Source organism: Labrus bergylta, chromosome 22, assembly GCF_963930695.1.
Source record: "Labrus bergylta chromosome 22, fLabBer1.1, whole genome shotgun sequence".
NCBI classification, from domain to species: domain Eukaryota; kingdom Metazoa; phylum Chordata; class Actinopteri; order Labriformes; family Labridae; genus Labrus; species Labrus bergylta.
Window position 1 is genome coordinate 5807215 of NC_089216.1, and position 22351 is coordinate 5829565.

At 38.1% G+C, this 22351-nt stretch overlaps 2 protein-coding genes across 3 annotated transcripts; both read right to left on the reverse strand.

Moving 5' to 3' along the window:
• Window positions 1-430: 430 nt before the first annotated feature.
• On the reverse strand, window positions 431-9840 carry LOC109999488 (SLAM family member 5). The gene is made up of 7 exons (XM_020654544.3): window positions 9687-9840; window positions 5187-5486; window positions 4257-4535; window positions 3190-3294; window positions 2432-2490; window positions 2207-2281; window positions 431-892 (listed from the first exon to the last, which is right to left on the reverse strand). The coding sequence occupies exons 1-7, from the start codon at window positions 9763-9765 to the stop codon at window positions 815-817; spliced, it is 975 nt and encodes a 324-aa protein (XP_020510200.2). The 5' UTR covers window positions 9766-9840; the 3' UTR covers window positions 431-814.
• A 3253-nt stretch (window positions 9841-13093) lies between these two features.
• LOC114921386 (SLAM family member 5-like) lies at window positions 13094-20333 on the reverse strand. 2 transcript variants are annotated; one of them, XM_029281324.2, is made up of 9 exons: window positions 20233-20333; window positions 18218-18517; window positions 17669-17947; window positions 16604-16708; window positions 15238-15253; window positions 15051-15118; window positions 14871-14921; window positions 14695-14787; window positions 13094-14111 (listed from the first exon to the last, which is right to left on the reverse strand). In XM_029281324.2, the coding sequence occupies exons 1-8, from the start codon at window positions 20309-20311 to the stop codon at window positions 14735-14737; spliced, it is 951 nt and encodes a 316-aa protein (XP_029137157.2). In that variant the 5' UTR covers window positions 20312-20333; the 3' UTR covers window positions 13094-14111; window positions 14695-14734. The 2 variants fall into 2 exon arrangements, with proteins under 2 accessions (XP_029137157.2, XP_029137159.2); XM_029281326.2 differs by lacking the exon at window positions 14695-14787.
• Window positions 20334-22351: the final 2018 nt, after the last annotated feature.

The window sequence follows — 22351 nt, forward strand, 5'->3', positions numbered from 1 at the left end:
CAATTCACACACATGCATACGCTGATGATGAAGCAGCGGGAGAAATTCAGGATCTTGCCCAAGGACACATCGGACATGTGACTGCAGGAGCTGGGGATCGAACCCCTGGCCATCCAGTTGAGAGGAGACAGACTCTTCCAACTGAGGCATGGACAACCAATGGCGGTTCAAGGAGGTTTATGTACTCTTAGCGACTAATTAGTAAAAGAAAAAAAGAAAAATTTGGCTTGTATTGAGTGAAAACATGACTTTTTGTGTCAATTGCGTAACTCGTCGGCAGCCCTGTCATACAGTAATCTTCAGGTTCTGATTCAAGAGCTAAAATAATCTTGTTTGTTGGATCTTGAACCCAAACAAAGGTGAGATGTAGAAAAATGTGTCAAATGAGACATGCTAGCCAAAAAGTATAAAAGAATGATGAACTGTGAGAGTGAGTACAGTACATTTAATATGACCAGCTTTGCAGAATGGTCTAAAGATAGGTTTCAGGAGTACAGATAACCATGTGCTTGACACACACAATATATTTCTATCAATATAATCTCTGTATTTACAGAATGTACATTTGTGTATAACATTGGTGCAAACTGAAAAAAAAAACTAGTACCAGACAGTGAAATGCAGTAATATATTCAAACATTCAGCTTTCTCCATCAAAGAAACAAATTAACACCTGAAATACAAACATTCCAGATTGAAGATATTTTACAAAAAAGGTGAAATTCTGGTTCAAACCAGAGCTGAACTCATTTTTAATTATTGTATTTTAAATGTGACATTGGTTTATTTAGTTTGGAGCAGTACATCGAGCCCTCTATGAAATGTCTTGGTAGGCGGACACAGACTCTTTCTTCATGCGACTGAACTGGATCTTGTCGTAAACAGTCTGAGGCTGAAAGAGGAGAAGACAAAAACAAGCAAACATCACTGACACAATAAATCGGTAGATATGAAGGCTTCTTTTAATATAACCAAGTTTCTTAAAGGAAGAATGTGTGACCTTTGATCCAGTAGGTGTCGCCCTCGAGCACCAGCATGAAACCAAAACAAACTTCTGTTTGGCCACACCTCCGCTACCCGAAGCCTCCGCTACCCGAAGCCTCCGCTACCCGAAGCCTCCACTCTCCTCCAGCGACACACCTCCAACCCCCCTCCACTCACATTCACTCAAAGGAGTTTAGCACAAGCGGCAGACTTAATTATCCTCGGCTCAAGCTGCAATCGCCTGTGGCCTGCATTGAAGTGTTAGCACGCTAATGTTAGCGCTCTTAAGTTAGCTCCTAGCTTCACATTGCATGCACATTTAAACAGAATGAGCGTGATCTAAACACACTTATGCGACATCCAAATAAGAAGTGAGTATGTTCTTCTTCTTTTTCTCTAGTCCTTTACTAAAACAGCTTTTATACACAAGGGGAGGAGCCAGCCGCCTCGTCCATGTAAACATGATGTAAACAAAGCCCCGACAACAACACAGCCGGCGGTACTCACTCTTCTCGCTCATTGTAGACAGCCATGACTCACTCAGACATTTTCAGAGGATATACTTGATTTATGCTGTATTTATTTGTAAAATTTAAAAAGAATCTTCTTTTAAAGATTACGAGAAATGAAAGAAAGAAATGTCACAAGCATAATTTGAAAAGAATGTGTATTGTTAGCAGCCATGTTAGATTATCTACCAATATACACGTTCTGTTTATCCTCTGGACCCCAGAGCCTCCGAGGCGGTCTGTATTTTTAAACCCTTCCAAAGTGTATAAAAACATGGAAAATAAAGTGGAAGCTTTAACCGTAACCAGAACGATTAATGACATGTTGAGCTCATTTTCTTTATCTGCTGGTTAGATACTTATGAATCTAGAAATGGCTCCCCAAAGATTTTAGGGTATGTAAAATTCTACATTTTTGGTTTCAGGGAAATCACTAATTAGCTTTATGCTATATGTTATTTTTGAAGCTTTTCTTCAAAATTTCTATTTTTTTGGGAATAATTTAATTTAATATTTTTGAAATTCTTCCGGTGGTCTAGACGATTGAAAAAGAAATAAACACACTTTTTATTTTCTAAACAAAAGCCATGGGATGTAGACAAATTGAAGTGAAGTCATTGGTATTGGGTTTACGTTTTCAAACTCAAATTACAGGGATTATTTTAGTTTGAAGAATTTACAGAAAAAAATAAAAAATAAAAAAAAATTCTTACCACAGGCGTGACTGGATCCCCTCTGTTCTCGATAGTTTCGTACACTGAGCATGGCGTCATGGTTGATAAATTCCCCTGTAGGTTGAAAGTCCCACAAACAGAGGTAATGAGAAATTGCAAAAATGAAAATAAAAAGTGGTTAAATAATGAATTCCTGTCATAGGAACGATAATGCAGATGATTTATGGATAGAAATATATTCTCTGTTTACATGACTTTACTTACAGCTTCAGTTGCAACTTCATTGATGTCGGCGTACAAAGTCTGGTCGTTTGACTCACCATCTGTTGGTGGATTTAAATGAAGATGGGAAAATATATTGAAAAAACAATCAAGAGATGTCCCTTTAGAAGTATATTCTCGTACAGTATGTCCTCGTTATCTACGTTCAGGTGTGCACAAAAAAAAAAGAAGACATCAAAAGGTTTTGATTTTGTGACAGTAGCAGAGACCATCAGTGGTTTACTGTAATCCTTTGGGGCAATTAAAGACCAGTATGTAATTGTTAGGATTACATACAATACGCAAGAAATAGATAAAGCAAATGGCATGTGTTGAATTCTTAGACATCATTTTAAAACACTTAATTTGATTATTTACAGGCTCTGTAGTTAATGAATTGCATATATCGATAATATGAGAAGTATGGTATCACAGGTCTGTTTTTTAGTTGGTTTTATCTAGTTTCCATGCTTTAATTGTATCTTCAATTCTCACCCCCCAATACGAGACTCTCCCTTGATTAACCTGAAAGGTTTGTTTCCATGTGGTTGTTACACATTTAAAATGAAACTTAAAGCCTGTTCGGAGGGAAAACAAGCACATGTAGTGGTCTGACTTCACAGGTTTGAATTGCCCCAAAGGATTACATTGTAGACATGACAGCCGTGACAATCTAATGTTGAAACACCAAAATGGTTTGAACTTTAAACATTCTGTAAATAACTTGGGCGTGTGTAGACAAATAGAAGAGTTTCTCTTACCCTCCGGACTTTGTCTGCAGTGGAAAAAAACAGCTACCCCAACAATGACGATAACCAGCAGTATCGCTGAAGCCACGCCGATGACAATGCCAATGTTAAGTGGGCCTGCAAAAGATGATATTATCTTTAAGATGATATTCTCTTAATGATGAAACTGTTATGATTGAGTGATAAAAATAACCATCAAGCTTTTTTTGGGAGGTCAGATAAAAATGGAATATGCTTAGAAAGAAAAGGTGCAAAAACAAATCAAGAAATTCAACTTTTTATATGAAGTAGTTGATGGTAAAAACTGAGCATGAACTCAAAGTGAAACATCAGAAATAGTCGTCTTGACGTGGTTATGTTTGCGTTCTCCTCTTCCTGTTTGGTGAAACAGGAGACTGTTGGTATCGTGAGCAGGCTCTAGATCTTACTCATCCTAACTATGTAGTTTGGAAAAAATAAATGTATCTTTTTTTTTTTTAAACCAAATAATATGAACTCAAAAGTGTCCCAACTGTTAGGAAGTCAAGCTAAAAATAAATGTTTGAATACAGCAACCTGTCAACAATGTGTTTCCTTCCTGTCACTTCTGATTCCCCAAAAATAAAAGATTGGGTCGGCCATCATTCCGGTTTCAAGACTTGTAAGTGAAAGTCCACAAACAAGTAGATCATTTTCTGATCGCAGTCTTTGGGGTTTACGCCAGTTTAGGTTATGTTAATAACCAGGGTTCTCTGAAAAACAAGTGTCGGCTAACATTTCTAAGCAGAGCGGTTTTTAACATTAGTTTGTAAGATTGTAAAAGTGGTATTATAAATGTATACATGTTGTAGTCATCATTTGAATGGAAGAATCTGGAGTAAACATTTGAGATATTTGAGGTATTGAGTTATGACTCATATGTTTCCATTAGTTGATGGTTTTAGAATAAATACAGATGGACTAGTCAAACCACTAATAAGGAAAATCAGCCTTCCAAACCAACTTTTTTCTTGCGATCATCATCACCAGTTGACATTCATAAAGACAATAATGTAGCAAAGCTTAACACCAATTAACACCAACCACTTAGCTGTACCTACTTGTGTTTATTTCTTGTGGATTGATGGTGCACTTCACTGTTGTGGATGTCGACATCTCGCTGACTGGATTGTAAATTGTGCAGGTGAACTCTGTGTCTCCATCTTGTGTCTTGAGGTCGTATTGCAGCCTGGGGCCATTTCTGATTTCCTTCCCTACAGTCCAATTGTAGCTGACATCAATGTCAGAGTTCACACTGCACTGGAGCAACACCATGCAGGAGTTGGTGAAGGTCTGCCAGGTGGAGTTGCCAGTCAGGTTAGGCTGTTTTGTTATTGAATCTGACAAGGAAATTGAAGGAGAAAAGAGAGAAGAGCAAAGTTTTAATCATGCACTGGAGCTTAAAAGTTGTGAAATTGTTTAAAAAAAAAAAAGAAACACTACACATTTAAAGGTGGAGGTGCAGAACTAGATCCACAGAACAAACGACTCAGACTCAAAGACTCTGGACAAACTGTGAAGTAAAACCAGAAGCCTTTCCTCTATTTGTTCCAAAAATGTAAATATGTATCAACTTAATGATTATGAGCTAAAGAATTATTTGTAAATAGGTTAAAAAAGCAACAATCTGAATGTTTACCTGTCCTAAGAGAAATATTAAATCAGCAGATTAACGTTTGCATTATAAGGAAAGAAGCAAGGGCATAAGGTTCAGTGACGACAGACAGTATCATCAAGGTCTCAGGAATGACCAACGCAAATGTGAATTTCTTCTGTGAAATAATATATAACATCTGCTACTTGTGCAAATGTAAGAATATACTTTCATGTAAAGGCACAAACAAACAAAGACACAAATAAAATGTTGAAAGAAATGTTAAGAATGGTGAGTTTGCTGTACCCATTGTGTACTCTATAATTAAGCAGATATATGTTCTATCAGACGCTGCCAACCTGGGGTAACAAGAAGGATAGAAAAAAGAGAATCTTACCGTGAACTTTCAGAGTGACTGAGACTGTGTCCCTTTGTGTTCTTACTTCTGAGACAAAACTGAATTCACCAGAATCCTGCAGAGTCAGCTCTCTCACTGTTAAATTAAAGTTTGTAGGGTTGAGTTTTAATCTGCCCTTAAATTGTTTTCCATCACCAGTATTATCTTTGTTTGCAATGGTTGACCCTCCATATCTCCACTTTGCTGCAGTGACTCCTTCAGCTGGTAAACACGACGACAACTCCACTGTGTCCCCCACTTTTTTATGGAGGACATGTTGACAACTGAGAGCCTGCACATCTGAAACACACAAGCACATTTCTATCTTCATAAAAGTACATTTTGAACTAAAATGTTGTCTTTAACTACATTTAATTATGACAACAAGTGATGTAAAAGACAAAAAAATAAAGCTAGACAATGAGACAATTGTCAGGCATACAAAAGTCTGAGGGAATATATCATTTAGATTTTTTTAAAGTGAGCAATATTAATAAAAAAAACAAGAATAAATTGAAGAGAGGCATACAGTAAGTTGTAGGTGTGTGCACACATGTAAAAGCTTGTTTTGGTGGCAGTGCATATCTGTATTATGAGATTAATTACAACTTATATGATGAGTTGGGTTATTAGATAAACATGGCAGGGTACTGACCCTAACAGACCAAATGACATACATTAGGGAAAAAGCGCAGCAAATTCAGAAATTATGCAAATTGAAAAACACATGCAAACAAATACAAAGATGCAAATTCATAAACAAAATCAAAAACAGACTTTGGACACTAACTGCGTCTCCGTCTGTATGTGAAGCCACTGACGACGAGCTGCTTATCTGTTTTTCGTTGTAATTCACAATAAGAAATATATTCTATTCTATTCTCCATTCTGCAGTTAGCATTAGCTGTGCAACTGACTGAGCTCTGACGCTAACACACTCCCTGTACTCAGAGCCCTACAGCAGGCAGGGTTAGCAAACTAAAGATACGACTGTTACATGAACTGTCCTCAAGTTGCTGACCTCAATAAGCCTCGCATCTATCAGAAGTCCCAGAGCTGAAGCTAACACTAACTGCAGGGCTAACAGAGCTCCATTGCTAACAAGAGTTAGCTAAGAGTGCTGCTAGCTGTGTGGCTAACTTGAGCTACTTTAATGGCGCTATATGTCCATCAGACACCATTTCACAGTAAAGTTCTGGGGTTTTGAATCTGTTTTTTTATGTATGTGTTTGTGTTTTTGACTTAGCATTGTTTATGAATTATCAGCGAGTTAGCTGAAGGAGTTTCACCTTTTTTCAGCTTTTATATTTATTTGCAGCGAGTTTCAGTTGTTGCATTTGTTTCAGTCTTGTGCTTTTGAATTTGCATCGTCTCTGAATTCGCTGCATGTGTTCCTTAGTAGTCATTTGGACTGTTTGTTGCCGGTCAATTGCCCTTGTCGGCCACCGTAGAAGGGTGAGGGGGGGAAAAAATAGATAAATAACTTTAAAGGAGTCACTATGTTAAAATACTGCCACAAACGTCTTTCTTACCAAAGGCTCTAAGCGTAATGTGTCAAACTTGTGTCTGAGTGCTTGAAAGAGCAAAGCCCTACAACACACAACATGACACATTTAAAACGGAGGATGAAAAAGGAGGCCTACGCACATCACGTAGGTGCAGGGCAGGGCAAAAAACAGCAAACTCAGGAAGAAGATAGGTCTGAATTTGTTTAAAAATTATCACCTGAAGAAGACCTCAGGTCAAAACGTTGTGATTCATAAAAACCTTTTTTGCGACATTTTAGCAAGCGTATGGGCCTATCTTCTTCCACATTTAAAACCTATAACAACATCACAGACATGAAAAGGTACTTATGAATAATCACATAGCACACCATTACAAGTGTTAGACGTAAATAGATGGCATCGCGAGACGATGAGACTAAAAATAAAAACTACACATTATGACATCATGATTTTCCATGCCTCAAGTACAAGTCAGTATCAGTATATAACAGCATCTGTGTCAACAGTCATGACAGTGAACTTTCCTTAACCACAACAAGCAGATTTAGTTTCCTGAAGTCATCATAAACTAGTGGGAGAGATGAACATTTTTATTGAGTCAATATGTGAATTATTGTTGGTTTTGTCAGACTGAAAACTTAAAATAAATTTGAGGATGAGATATGCAGTAAGTGGCTCTTTCATGGTGTCAGATAGTCCATGTAAGACTCCAGATAAAAAAAAAAATGAATCCATTGTTTTGGCTGGTGATCTTTTTTATTAGCAGCTGACACTGTTTTTATTATTTTACTTTTCGCCTCTCACAGGCTAAAAAGACAATAGTCTTTAAAGCCCGCCAGGTTAACACTGACTCATTTAGAAAGAAAAAATATTTAAACCACAGACTATGACCTCAATAACAATAGTACCTTCAAAGTTTCCCCTATGCTCTGCCGTTCATACTTTTCCTGTCAGCGCTGCTGCTGGTTGTGGCTGTGAATTCTTATAAATAACCTTATGTTCACCTAATTCAATTGTCCTGTCTATTTTCAGATGGATGTGTATTTTTAAGCATCACAACACTCTTCTACCGTTTGCTCACTTATTAACTATATTGACCTAAAATTGAAACATTAATTGCTTTTCCACCTTTTCAAACAGTCCCCCTGTGGTCTAAATGAAACATCTGTGCTGTGCTTTGGTCAAAATATAACATAAGCAAGCACCAGAGGAGGTTTGTGACCCTGTATAAACCAGCTCTCTCAGAATGCTCCGTTTTGGTGTGTGTGTCTCTTTAAATGCAATGAGCCCCCCTGAGTTTTCCTGGTCAACATCACTCCTGCACAAAATTTTTGTTCTAGGCTCGGGGTGGAGTCCATTGGTGGAGAAACCAGGGGAGGGGAGGGGATTTATTTTGTAGCGGAATCCCACTGTGACATCACAAGGGGAGCAAATTTGAAACGGAACATTTTTCTCTGTGTTGTAAGACTTATGCAGACCACAAACAAAGGACTGGATGGGTTTATTTCACATTGTGTGGGTCAGTAGACACTCAGGTTACACAAATATATGTTCAAAAACACTGTAGAAGTGGATTTTTCATAATATGTCCCCTTTAAATCGAGCAGAAACAAGTCTTTTAAACACTTGCATGCAGACCTCTACTTTGGATTTGGATTTGGATTTGGAAAATCTTTATTGTCCCCGAGGGGCAATAGGTAGTCAATACATCCATAAAAAACAGCACAATGACATAAATACATATAAAACATAACTACCATGGAAATCACCATGATGGACGTGAGTGAGTTAAGAGACAAAGGACCAACAGTCCATAGTAAAAGTGTAAAAACAATAATGCCTACAGCTTATTTAAAAACCCAACAGCTGATGGAACAAACGACCTCAGGTATCTATTTGATTTCAACCTCCTTACATAAGTGAACCCCCGCCCTGTCGGCAGAAGTCTAAACTCTGCATGCAGGGGGGTGCTGAGGGTCTTCCAAGATGGCCTTTGCCTTTCGAGTAGCTCTTACTTGAAAAACATGGCCGAGATCATTCAAGTCAACTATCTTTCTGAGTTCTTCTTCTACTTCTGCAAATACTCTGAACATGTTCACACCCTATTGTTCCGGTCTAACCACTAAAATGACTAAACAGATTTTAAGGAATTCTATTTTACAGTAAAACAGTATAACCTATTTTTCTTAAAAAAAAAAACAGAAATAGGGAATTACTGGAAGAGAAAGGATGATTCATCGCTGGAAAAGACCACACCCCCTTTGTTCCTGTCTAAGCAGTGAATTAACAGTTTATACTGTTTGACCGACTAGGATTTAAAAAAATTCAGCAGTCAATGCTTAGGTCCAAAATCCATTATGCAAAATATATAGCATGTTTATTTTTACCAAACATAGGCGAGAAGAGGAAGAGGAAGCTAGTGAAGCAGAAAGGATGACCCTTTCTTGCGTTGCATCAAAGTTTGAAAGGCTACGCTGAGCAGATACAGCAGAAAATTTGCTGACACAACACAAAAGGAGCCGAAAGAAAATCAAATCATGTCTGCAAATTTAAACAGAGGGAGATTATTTAACTGATCATGACATAATTTACACACAAGGAATTGCAGCTCACATTGTGCACAAGAAGTAAATGTAGTTCTGATTGACAGTAAGAAGGAAAATTGGAACTATTTTGAACTCCAAAAACATTGGTGCCTTAAAATTGTTCATGCACTTTGATGACCAAGCAGCCAAATCTGATATTGAATCTAAAGCTTTGAAGCTAATGAAAGCTAATGAAGCTAATTTCTCACAGAGGCTAGTTTAATGTAGCCTCACTTTCAAAAGACCCAAAAACAGCAGTCTCTCATTTCCTGAGAGGAGTTATGCAGTAATCCGTCTACTTGACCTACATGATCTAGTCCGAGCACATAATAGTAGTTTGCATGAAGCTTGAAACAACAATACAGATAAGTGTTAAAAAAATCTACTGGGAGCAGAGTTGTACGCACCATAGAGGCACACCCAAAGGAGCAGCACAGCGCTGCATTTGAAGAGGCAGCTCAGGCAACGTAGACGACCACCAGCCATCTCTGTGGGCAAACAAGTGACTGCTTCCTCTTCTTGTCTATCAAAATGCGCTGCCTGCAGCAAGTTAGTTCTCAACATTAAAATAGAAGGGGTGGAGAGTGGGGGAGGTTCCTTTCAACAAATGGGCCGAAGCAATGTAACCAGGCCTGATATGATGAAGAAAAAAAAGGCAAATCAGAGGAAAAACACACAAGAATACTCATAATGAGAGTCATGAAACAACATTTATCAGATCTTTAACTAAATCACAGCTGTGTGACCAAACATAAATCATCAAGATTGCCATGCACGACTAATCACTTGTCAAAGCACTCTTTGACTAAGTAAGCACTATTAAGTGTATTGCCTTGTATTCATTCAAGCTAACAAATAATATTGAAACTGCTGCAGGCTGTGGTATCTCAAAATGTCTGTTCAATGTTCATATCTAACCCAAAAGCAGGAAGAATTGAGCAACATCCTGTGATAAGAACGCTTATGTCATTTATAGTTTCACACCTGTCAAGGGACTTCAAAGACGGTTTTAAACTGCGCAGCAACTTGAAGACCCTTTGGAAAAGTTCTCGGATGCCAGTCGCACCATGACTAGCTCCTACAAGGTTAGGCTTCATGGTCTGACTTTTTGTGTGGTTAACAAAATGTTCCATGTTATGTACTATCTGTAAACGTCTGCTTCAAAGGTTTCCATGTTGTTATTCAAAAAACAAGGAGACAATAAGCCAAAGTTTTTGGGCCGTGCTTGAGCCGATCTCCTTAAACATACTCTGGGTAAGGATCTAGAACAGGCCAGGTCGTTTTTACCTGGGCTCAACAGAATCTGTATTTTGTGTTAGAGGCATTAAGGTTACCATTTGGAGTATGAGTAGTTTGGCCCAATATCATTCTGTGCGCTTGAGCTGTGTGCAGATGAAAGTAATTTGTTGAGAGCAAAAGGGTTATTAGAACCGTTGACTGGTTATTAAGTGGGGGGGACAACAACAACAACAAAAAACCTAGGTGTCTGGAAAGGGGGGGGGGGGGGGCGAGTGGGACTCAGGTGAGGTCTTAAAGTTATCCCAGAAGGATAACAACAAAAATCACAATCACAGTAGATTGTTGAGGGGAAAAAATAAAGAAATAGTGTTGAGCCAAAACAGTTTTCCTTAAATAGATAATGTACTGAAAATTAGGAATTGAACCACTGCTGACAAGAGGCTGACTCAAAACTAAATGGTCCAGGACACCCAGAAAAACTCTTAGGCCTTAACGTAAGAGAAAAGGCAGGAGTAGAAATATACCAACCAGCACCCCAAGTTGCACTCGGAGAGACTGACAATAGGGCCAAAAAAAAGCAAATACACTGAAAGGTTTTGTTTGTGTTTATGCAGATTAAAACACACACCCACACACAACTGACTGCAGTGAGTTGATTCTCTTACTCATCTCACTCAGCAGAAAAAGTGAGTTCCCTCACACTTGAAAAAATAAAGAATACACATCAAAAGGTCAATTGTCAAGGTAAAATATCAATAATTGAATTCTGCATTCTCTGCCCTGTTGGCCAGCACCAGAATCAGACACTGAATATCTGCTACATCAGGTCGCTAGTGTACAGAGGAGCAGAGTATGGTGTGGGAAAACTGACAAGTATGAAGGAAGTTAGAAGTTTCTGTGGTCTAAGGGGAGGATTGACGCGAATGTGAAACAGATTACTGCATACCTGAGAAGCTGATACTCCAAAACAAATGTATGCAATATAAATGTTGTTTGGACTTTAGCCTGCTTAACATACTAAGGTGTAGACCACTCCCGAAATTTTAAAATTACACTGGAAAAAAAAATAATTTTTTGGTTGTCTTATTAGTAGAAAAAACAAATAATAATCCGTCTTGGTGACGTTTCATCTGGGATGCAGTGTCAGGGGTTTGGAACGTCAACACCATCAATGCTTAGTGACTTTCTGGGTGCTGCCGTCTTTTGCCCCAGGTGCAGCTGGTGCCTCTCAAGCTGCTGTAAAGTGTGACATTTTGTCTTCATTTTGTCAGTTTGTGCTCTTTACTCTATAGTATGTGTGTCACACTGTTTGCATGAACATGTGTGCGACTTCCTGCATCTTAAGTAGGAAGTGAATGACGCAAGATAAAGACCATCTCTGTCACACATTCTGATAAATGCTTCTTAACAGGGAACAGCCAATTTCCATTTCTACACTTCCACAATTCTACAGTTCATTTAGCAGACACTCTTCTCCAAAGCATCAAACATCAGAGAGTAGGTACAACACAAGCGAGGATCTGGAGAGGAGGAAACAACGACACCAAGTGCAAAGAACAGCTTTAAGTCTGATGAGACACGCAGGTGCTGACAGGAAGTGCACAGAAGCAGAGAACTTTTGAGTTTTAAGTAATTAAAGTTAATATATCGCCATCAAGAAAAACATCAACCGCTGTTCTTGAGAGTTCTAATCATCATCAAATCGATCCAAAACATCATCATCGTCTACATTAAAATCATCATCGTCATCTTAAATATCATTAAATGCATAGGTGTTCATAAAGAGCTGGGTCTTTAGCTTTTTCTTAAAGGTGCAAAGGGACTCTGCAGCGGGAATGGAGTTTGGTTTATTCCACCACCGGGGGGCGACAGAGGAGAAGAGTCCTTAGGGCGCTGTTGTGAAGGTTGGTTCAGACGCCTTTCATTAGCAGAGCGTAGTGGGCGGGAGGGAGCGTAACCATGGATGAGAGAGTTTATGTAAGTAGGAGCCATTTTAGTCGTTGTTTTGTAAGCGAGCAGCATTTTCTCCAAATGATCTCCATTGTCTTAATAAAAGAATGAAGAGTTCATCCTTCAGAATCATTTGAAAATTAAAAACACAATTTATCTAAAGGTAGTGAAAAGCCATTATAGTGTTATGAGCATGCTCACTGAAGGAGATCTTTAGACTATTAGTTTTGGTACCTCTAGGAATCAGGCCTCTACCTTTACCACAGGTTGTTTTGTTTTGTTTGTCAAAACGATTTATAAAACGATCATGTATCTTGTAAATGTGACGTTTGACTGTCTTTGTTTTCACAGTGTTCAATTATATTTTAAACATCCCTCAATTTATTGACATTAGATGTCCGACAGTCTCTGGGCATTCAGAGTGCTCGAATCAAAAGCTAAACAGTTACTTTCTTTATAAAGACTCCTATAAAGAGTAACATTTTCATGTTTGCTGACTTTTTTTTTTCTTTTTTCATAAGGAGAAGTGATACAACTGGTCAGTGAGTCAGTCAAGAAACAGAACCAAGATGTAACGACACACCCAAATCCTTCATTGCTTTTCAAAAAGATCCAGAACATTGACTGCATTTGATCAAAAGCGTGTTTATTTAATGTTTGATTATTTCCACATCAACTACATGTACTCCAATAAAACACATCTGAATGGGTTTACAATACTAAGGGGAACCATTTAATTAGAGATAATATTTATACTGAAATGTGAAAGAATGGAGGACAATACATTTAAGGTTAAATATTATAATCTACAGAATACATTTCAGTTACATCACAAAGCATAGTTTCAAAAAATACAAGTGAAAACTATTGAGCATCATGCACGCACTCATTGATGCTTCTACAATGAAATGTACCCACAGGAACCACTCGGCAGTACTTTACCGAAACTAAAACCACATGGCACCACCAAGTGGCTAAAAATATTAAAGCAGATTGCACAAGATCATTTGAACAGCCTTCAACAATACGGAAGAAAAAAAAGTTTTTCCTTTTGCATGAAGCATTAAAGGTCCAATATGTCAGATATTTACTGAATTTAAATCATAAAATGACCTTACTAAAACATCAGACATTGAGGAAACATTCTATGTTGCAGTGCTGGCTTCTCTGACAACAATGCAAGCAACAATTTGTTTTGACTAGAGAAGAACGTGATTATAAAGCACCCCCACACGGCCAATTTGGAAGCCCCCACCCCCGCTTGCCAGGCAAACAGCAAACCAGCAGGTGTTGCAGGGATGAAAATGGGCAGGCAAACTGGTTTAGATAAAACTGAATCTGTCCAAGCTAAAAAACTTGTAAAATTTGGTACAACAAGGATAAATATTGTTCTTTGAAAATAGAGCTTGTTCAATACTGAAGCTTTAGTGTCCAGGAGGAGGGGGGGGGGGGGGGGCGGGGGGAGACAGCTCTCTTCAATGTTTTGAGTTTGGACTGCAGTACCCATTTTAAACACTAGGTGACAGAGTTACATATCGTTCTTTTAATATTCAAAAGCAGCACCCTGAATACGTAAACATGGCATGTTGAGTCCCCCGAGCTTCGACTGTTTTGTTGATGATGATGCAGCTCTTTTCATGAACCTGGAACCAAATCAGATAAACGTGTGAAAAAAAAGAGACAAATTGAAGTGGAAAAAAAAGATAATAAACTATCATGTTAAAAAGTTCTAACTTAAATGCAATTCAATGCCCAGGTTCATTAAATCTTCTTATGGATTCATAGTCAAACACTTCACATACAGGCAAGTTAAGCTTAAGCAAAAGTTGTAATAACTAATTGACTCCTGATAACATAAAAAAAAAACTGAATCCATTATAAAACAAGATTTTCTATTACACTTTTGAGCGGAGACCCTGAAGTCCCAAAAATTACTTTTTTTTGAACGCACTTTGCGCACCAGTTATTATCTTGTGGTACAAAATAATAAGTTGTGCAATACGTTTTTTGTTGTTGTTGTTTTTTTTTTTTTTTACTTTTTGGGACTTCAGGGGCTCCATACTTTAAAAATAAACTTCAAATTCTGTCACATGTGTTTATAATGAGTAACCTAACAACCCATGAACTTCTTGATTTATTTGACCTCGGGTGGTCGAACTTCATATGTCATACCCTCACAGAGATGTATTGCCATATAGTCCCCTTATTGTAAGTTTTTATACATACCTTGCATTAACTGTGAGTGTCTTATATACAGTATAGGCAGTTAAGGATGAGCAGACAGAGATGTGACATTAAGGTAATCGTTTGCTGGGTCGTCTGAAATAAGAATATTGAATGACTTGAGTCTTAATGTCTGAGTTTCCAAAAGAAGCCCCACATAATACAATTTTATACATCACCTGTTTCGGCGTTTTCAGGACCTCTAAGTGTTTCATAGACACAGCCATCACCTTCAAATCAGAAATGATGTATGAAATACAAAAGTCCCCTTTCTTTCTGAATCTTTTTCTTTAACTCTTTGGAGTGTTTATGAGAAGAAATAGTGAAAACTGGATTTCAGGATCGGATACGAGACTGACCGTGGGAAAGAGACGAGTAAACTTGCTGCTGTGTTTCATCTTGGTTGGCCGTCTGAGATTGTTGGCGCCTTAAACATGTAGGAAGAGAAGTACAGTAGCTGTAATCCACGAACTAGTATAAGTATGAAATGGATAAAAAAACATGTGAAGGACGTAGTCATCTTCAATGAGAGAAGAGTTAACTTACCTGTTACAGCATGGATCTGTAAGAAAAGGAAATACTGAATCAATGATCTGGATTGTGATTTGAAATAATAATTATCATTCAGCTTGCAAAATAATGTTTTTACTCTTGAACTTTTTGTAGCAAACCAGCAACACCAGCGAGATCACCAGTAGAATGGATATCTGATGGTCTTTTTAAAATGAAGAAGAGAATTCTTCAGGCCGTGTTGTGTGTGGTGGGAGCGTGGAAATACAGGACGTCACGGAGTCACCTGGGTACGATCTCCTCCGCCAGCCCTCTCTTTCATATCAGTTTAGTTCATGTGTAAAAAGAACCCGTGAAGTGTTGAAACAAAAACAAACGTTACTTCAGATTCTCTGCGTCCTCACGGCGTCTCTTCGACTCAAATTTCTGCCGGCTCCTCTGCAGGTGCTGCTTCTCCTCCTACCAACCACGCCTACCGCTAAAGACCCTGAAGTGAATCCTCCTAACGCATTATCATAACAACACGGCCAAGGTTTTTCTTTAGCAGCATTACGAAGCTGGTCACAACGGGCTCACACTTAAGTAGTACAGGTGGGGTGTAAGCTAGAAGCTCTTTCAGTGAAGTACAAGCTCCACAGAGAAAATAAACACCCTAAATGACTCACTGTCATTTTAAAAAACTACAATGTCAGAAAACAACATCCCTGCTTATGTTTGTTTTTCATGAAACAAAATGGATGTTTGTTTCTTTTAAAAGTTGGATAACAATTTTCTTATTTCATATCCTCAGAGTAAAGTTATGTATCTTTGTATTAAAGACTTTATTAATGAACAAAGTGCATTTGATATTAAGTCAAGTTACTAAAACTAACTCTGTGACCAAAATAAACTATAAACATCCTCAGAGAATTTGACTCAACAGAAGCAACACCAATAAAAAAGGATGCTTTATACACCCTCTGCACCAGAAGATACAAGTCAGGCAATCATTTCCTCTTCTCTGCATTTACCTTGCTCTTGCAGGTCACTGTTACTGTCACCAACCACTTTTTCAACCACTATTTACAGGCTCTGTAGTTAATAAATTGCATATATCAATAATATGAGAAGTATGGTATCACAGGTCTGTTTTTTAGTTGGTTATGTAGTTTCCATGCTTTAATTGTATCTTCAATTCTCACCACCCAAAACGAGACTCTCCCTTGATAGACGGTTTACTTTCAAGTAAAAAACCTGAAAGGTTTGTTTCCATGTGGTTGTTGCACATTTAAAATGAAACTTAACTACAATTGCATTGTAGACATGACAGATGTGACGATCTAATGTAGAAACATTGCCTTGAACTTTAAACATTCTGTAAATAACTTGGGCGTGTGTAGACAAATCGAAGAGTTTCTCTTACCCTCCGGACTTTGTCTGCAGTGGAAAAAAACAGCTACCCCAACAATGACGATAACCAGCAGTATCGCTGAAGCCACGCCGATGACAATGCCAATGTTAAGTGGGCCTGCAAAAGATGATATTATCTTTAAGATGATATTCTCTTAATGATGAAACTGTTATGATTGAGTGATAAAAATAACCATCAAGCTTTTTTTTTGGGAAGTCAGATAAAAATGGAATATGCTTAGAAAGAAAAGGTGCAAAAACAAATCAAGAAATTCAACTTTTTATATGAAGTAGTTGATGGTAAAAACTGAGCATGAACTCAAAGTGAAACACCAGAAATAGTCGTCTTGACGTGGTTATGTTTGCGTTCTCCTCTTCCTGTTTGGTGAAACAGGAGACCGTTGGTATCGCGAGCAGGCTCTAGATCTTACTCATCCTAACTACGTAGTTTGGAAAAAATAAATGTATCTTTTTTTTTTTAAAACCAAATAATATGAACTCAAAAGTGTCCCAACTGTTAGGAAGTCAAGCTAAAAATAAATGTTTGAATACAGCAACCTGTCAACAATGTGTTTCCTTCCTGTCACTTCTGATTCCCCAAAAATAAAAGATTGGGTCGGCCATCATTCCGGTTTCAAGACTTGTAAGTGAAAGTCCACAAACAAGTAGATCATTTTCTGATCGCAGTCTTTGGGGTTTACGCCAGTTTAGGTTATGTTAATAACCGGGGTTCTCTGAAAAACAAGTGTCGGCTAACATTTCTAAGCAGAGCGGTTTTTAACATTAGTTTGTAAGATTGTAAAAGTGGTATTATAAATGTATACATGTTGTAGTCATCATTTGAATGGAAGAATCTGGAGTAAACATTTGAGATATTTGAGGTATTGAGTTATGACTCATATGTTTCCATTAGTTGATGGTTTTAGAATAAATCCAGATGGACTAGTCAAACCACTAATAAGGAAAATCAGCCAAACCAACTTTTTTCTTGCGATCATCATCACCAGTTGACATTCATGAAGACAATAATGTAGCAAAGCTTAACACCAATTAACACCAACCACTTAGCTGTACCTACTTGTGTTTATTTCTTGCGGATTGATGGTGCACTTCACTGTTGTGGATGCCGACATCTCGCTGACTGGATTGTAAATTGTGCAGGTGAACTCTGTGTCTCCATCTTGTGTCCTGAGGTCGTATTGCAGCCTGGGGCCATTTCTGATTTCCTTCCCTACAGTCCAGTTGTAGCTGACATCAATGTCAGAGTTCACACTGCACTGGAGCAACACCATGCAGGAGTTGGTGAAGGTCTGCCAGGTGGAGTTGCCAGTCAGGTTAGGCTGTTTTGTTATTGAATCTAGGGAGAGAGAGAGAGAGATAGAGACAGAGAGAGAGAGAGAGAGAGAGAGAGAGAGAGAGAGAGAGAGAGAGAGCGAGAGAGAGAGAGAGAGAGAGAGAGAGAGAAAGAGAGAGAGCGTTAAGACACTAACGTTGGAGATAATATATATTGTGTGTAAGAATGAAAAGTGGAGTTTCAATTTGGACAGATTTTTGATTAATGCTTTAATACAAAGTTTACGATGTTTACTGGGAACATTTTCTTTAAAAGTCAAAAGACATGTCTTACCGTGAACTTTCAGAGTGACTGAGACTGTGTCCCTTTGTGTTCTTACTTCTGAGACAAAACTGAATTCACCAGAATCCTGCAGAGTCAGCTCTCTCACTGTTAAACTGAAGTTTGTAGGGTTCAGTTTTAATCTGCCCTTAAATTGTTTTCCAACAACAGTCTTATCTTTGTTTGCAATGGTTGACCCTTCATATCTCCACTTTGCTGCAGTGACTCCTTCAGCTGGTAAACACGACGACAACTCCACTGTGTCCCCGACTTTTTTATGGAGGACATGTTGACAACTGAGAGCCTGCACATCTGAAACATACAAGCTAATAACAATTACTTGTTTTTTGTCGATGCCAAATTGATCTTGATATTATGACTTATAGTTGCACCTAAGAGAGAGAAGATGAAAAGGACATGATTTTGGGAGGCTGGGTGACATGCAGTGACGAGGAACACTTGTAACTAGCACATAACAACTTTTAAAGTTACAGGAATGTTATTCTCCTTCATTCCTTTTTGCTCAGAATGATTAATTCCTTACTTGTAGCAAATGTTACTGCTGAAGTTAGTGGTGTAGCATGGGCAGTTCTAGGCAGGGGCCAACAGGGGCCAGTGCCCATGTAACACTGAGCTTGGTCCTCCCTGTGGCCCCCCCTCCAAAACGAAAAGCACATACACAGTAACTCAACAACCGGACTCAAAATCTAGTCTTAAATACTGTTACTGAAACAAATATAAATCATGGTATTCAATGATGTTTTGGCATATTATATAGATATTTTTTAAAGCAATCATCTTTGTCTATTTTTCACCTGGGTTTAATGTTCCCCTCTGATAAAACAACTGGTCCCAGTTTGGCCCCCTCAGTAAAAGTGGTCTAGAACCACTACTGTGGTGTAGAGGTTCTGCTTCTGCATTTCAGTATGTAAAGAGCGGCTGTCTGTTGATTCAGGTTGAGTTTCACAGTAAATTAACAAGACAGAGTAGGAAAACAATTCTTAAGGTTTTGTATAACTCCTTTTTGGGACCCCAGACTTGTGTTGTTGGCAGCCTACTAACTACAAAAATATTCCATTGTCTCTATTTAGACCTTTCTGCGTTTTTTCCATTTTTTTTTATTTGTTGTGTAATTTTGACTCCAGGAATAGTTGCATTTTGGTTGTGGAGGCCATTAGAGGCCATGTGGTAGGGTGGGTAGTATGGACATTTTCAACACCTGGCCAGCTCCCCCGGGCCCTTAAAGGCTGCATCGCTGTTTTGTTTGTGGTGGCAACTAGGTAGGTTATCAGTACGGGCAAACAAACGAGTGGTCTCTTCCCTGAGCGCTTCTCCTTTCATTAAGGCACAAGACAAGTATCTTGTGTTTATTTGAAAAAGAGTATGATTAAATCTCTGCATCATGTAGCTATAGTTACAATAACTTCTATTAGGCAAAGCAAGGCAAGTTCAGCTTGAGGCAATGCTTAAGAAAAACATCACACGTAAAAGTAACACAACAAGGAACATATATTACAATGAACTTGACTTCATAGAACGTAAATGCATAAGATTCAGACTCACTTTTTTCCTGACCTCTTCTTAAGTTTACTTTGACCTTGATCAAGTCAAGCTTTACCATCACAACAATAGTTGGTCAATTCAACAATACTGATGATCTATAGTGAATACCAAATATGCATCATGCTGTTTTTTTCTGTATATTATTAATGTTGCAACTGCACTTCATCATACATGTTATATTTGTGTGTATGCATTAACCATGTATCTAAATGTATATCAGACTGTTTATACTGGTTATATTGGTTATATTGGTTATACAGTTTTATCTCAGCATGTTTTAACTACTGTACCACTTATTGTTATTCTAATTAGAACCCCGACACATTTTACTAACATTACTTAGACTGCACCTAAGATCTTCTTGCACTTTAAGTTAGATTGTAAAACTGCATCTTAACTGTCTCAGTTTTTACACTCACAGTTACAGTAAAGCCGTCTAGTCTCTAACAGACAGGTGTACATACCATGCAGGCAGACCTCAAACAGCAGCAGAGCACTGAATGTAAAAAAGTATCTCAAATATCGGATGCGATCAGCGGCCATCTCTGCAGGGAGGAACGTCTGTTTCCTCTTCTTTGCTGAATCGCAAAAGAAAAACGACAAGGCAGGAAGTAGAGCATGCAGTCTGACCAGACCTGATACTTTATTGTTAGCAGAGTGGAATAAGGGTTAAACATTTTATATCAATGTTTTCTTTTAACCCGCTGTGTGCTGTCCACATACAGCATTAGCTTCTTTATCCACACAGTTTGACCTTAGTTTATGTTACAATGCACATCAGTGATGAGCAAACAGCACTTTATTTTAAATGCAGCATCTTCAGTAATTATTTATGGTCAGAAGAGTCACATACAGGTTAGTTAACATCTTCATCTGCTCCAAATCTTGTACAGCTCATACTACAGCAGGACAACAGAAGAAGGATGAACAGAAGGGGACATAAGGGAAATGAGCTTGTTGCTGTCGACTGTGCTCATGGATTATATTTGGACACACGGTGGCAGTGCTGCCTCAAACAAGAGACCCAGTAGGAGCAATGAAGAAAATCAGGGGGCAGCAAAAGCAGCACCAGACGGACCAAAATCCACCACTCACAATCACTATTCATTCTGCATCTTCATTAAAACTCCTGACAAAGAAGCCATCAAAGACCTCACTGTTGTAGGTCAGGTCATCTAAATAAGTCCAAACCAGAAAGCCAAGCAAGCTTTTCAACCTGCTCCTTTACTCATGTCCACCTCACTAAAAATAAGAGAGAAAATAGAACAGAAAAAAAGGAAGATGGTGTAATCACCTTCAGCGTGTCCACAGTGGACGAGTGTAACCAGCGCTAAAATGAAGATTGATAGCTTATTAAATATGATCACAACTAGCAGAAACTGTTTGTTTTAAAGCTTCAAAAATAAAAAAAGGTATTTAACAACAGCTGAAGTTTCAATGTAACTTTTAATGGCTGAAAAACGTCTAAACAGTGAATCATCATTGAACGTCAATCAACAGGAATGAAGTGAAGGCAGTTTCAATCAGAGACCTCGTCGTGAAATAAACAGAAAGGTGTATGACGATATGAAATTCAATAACATAGAATAGTCAATGGGTTAATAATAATAATAATAATAATAATAATAATAATAATAATAATAATAATTGGTATCATCTTATATTTTTTAAGAAAAAAATGTGGTCAAAATTTTCTTGACAAATTAAGATAAAAACAAACTTGTACTCACTGAAAAACACCACTACACAGACCGTAGTGTGTGCCATGTTGTACCCAGCAGCGACCCACAGCCTCTGTTGAATGTCTGCTTTAAATCTTGAAAGCTGTTGACACTCATATCTTTAATCTGATCTCATGTTTCCTCCAACACCAAGCACAGCGTCTTTTCTTCCCTTTTTTAACACCCACACTTTACGATGACTGTCAAGTACACACACTGCTCGGGCCATGCAGATACTTCTTGTGTCTTGTTCTTGATCCAAGCTAAATGCAAAGAGTTAAGAGTACAAATTACAGTATGTCAAAGTGAAAGTAATTTAGGAATGAAAAGTTACTCTGAAACATCAGGTAGAATCTTATTTGTGTTGAATAGAAAGTGAACACCATGCAGGAGAAATAAGTCTTCAAGTTTTCATTCTCAATCTGACCTTTAATGCAACTAATGCAATTTGTTTGACAGCCAAAATGAACTTGTGATAGTTCACAGGTACGTGTCCTTCATCACTATTACGTTTGAATTTTCAGAACCTGGTATGAGCTGTGGGGAAAAGTAGATTATTCCCGTGGTAGAGGGAGCAGAAGTGTAGAATTTGTGACGCCTGTATTTGTCCTTTGTGTAGTTTTTGAACATTAAATCATAAAATCAATTTGTGTCTATGTGTGTATTTAACCATTGTGTGCGGCTACGATAGTTGCCCCAAAGTTAAGGCAGACAAAAGAAGCCAACCAATCAGCATGGCTAAAGCATACACAGCTTCACAGTTCCTGTTCACACTTTCAAGAAGTGTTGCCATGGAAGTTTGTTTATCTCCAATATGCACTGCTTAAATGATCTAGATCATTTTTCTGACCTGGCTGTTCAC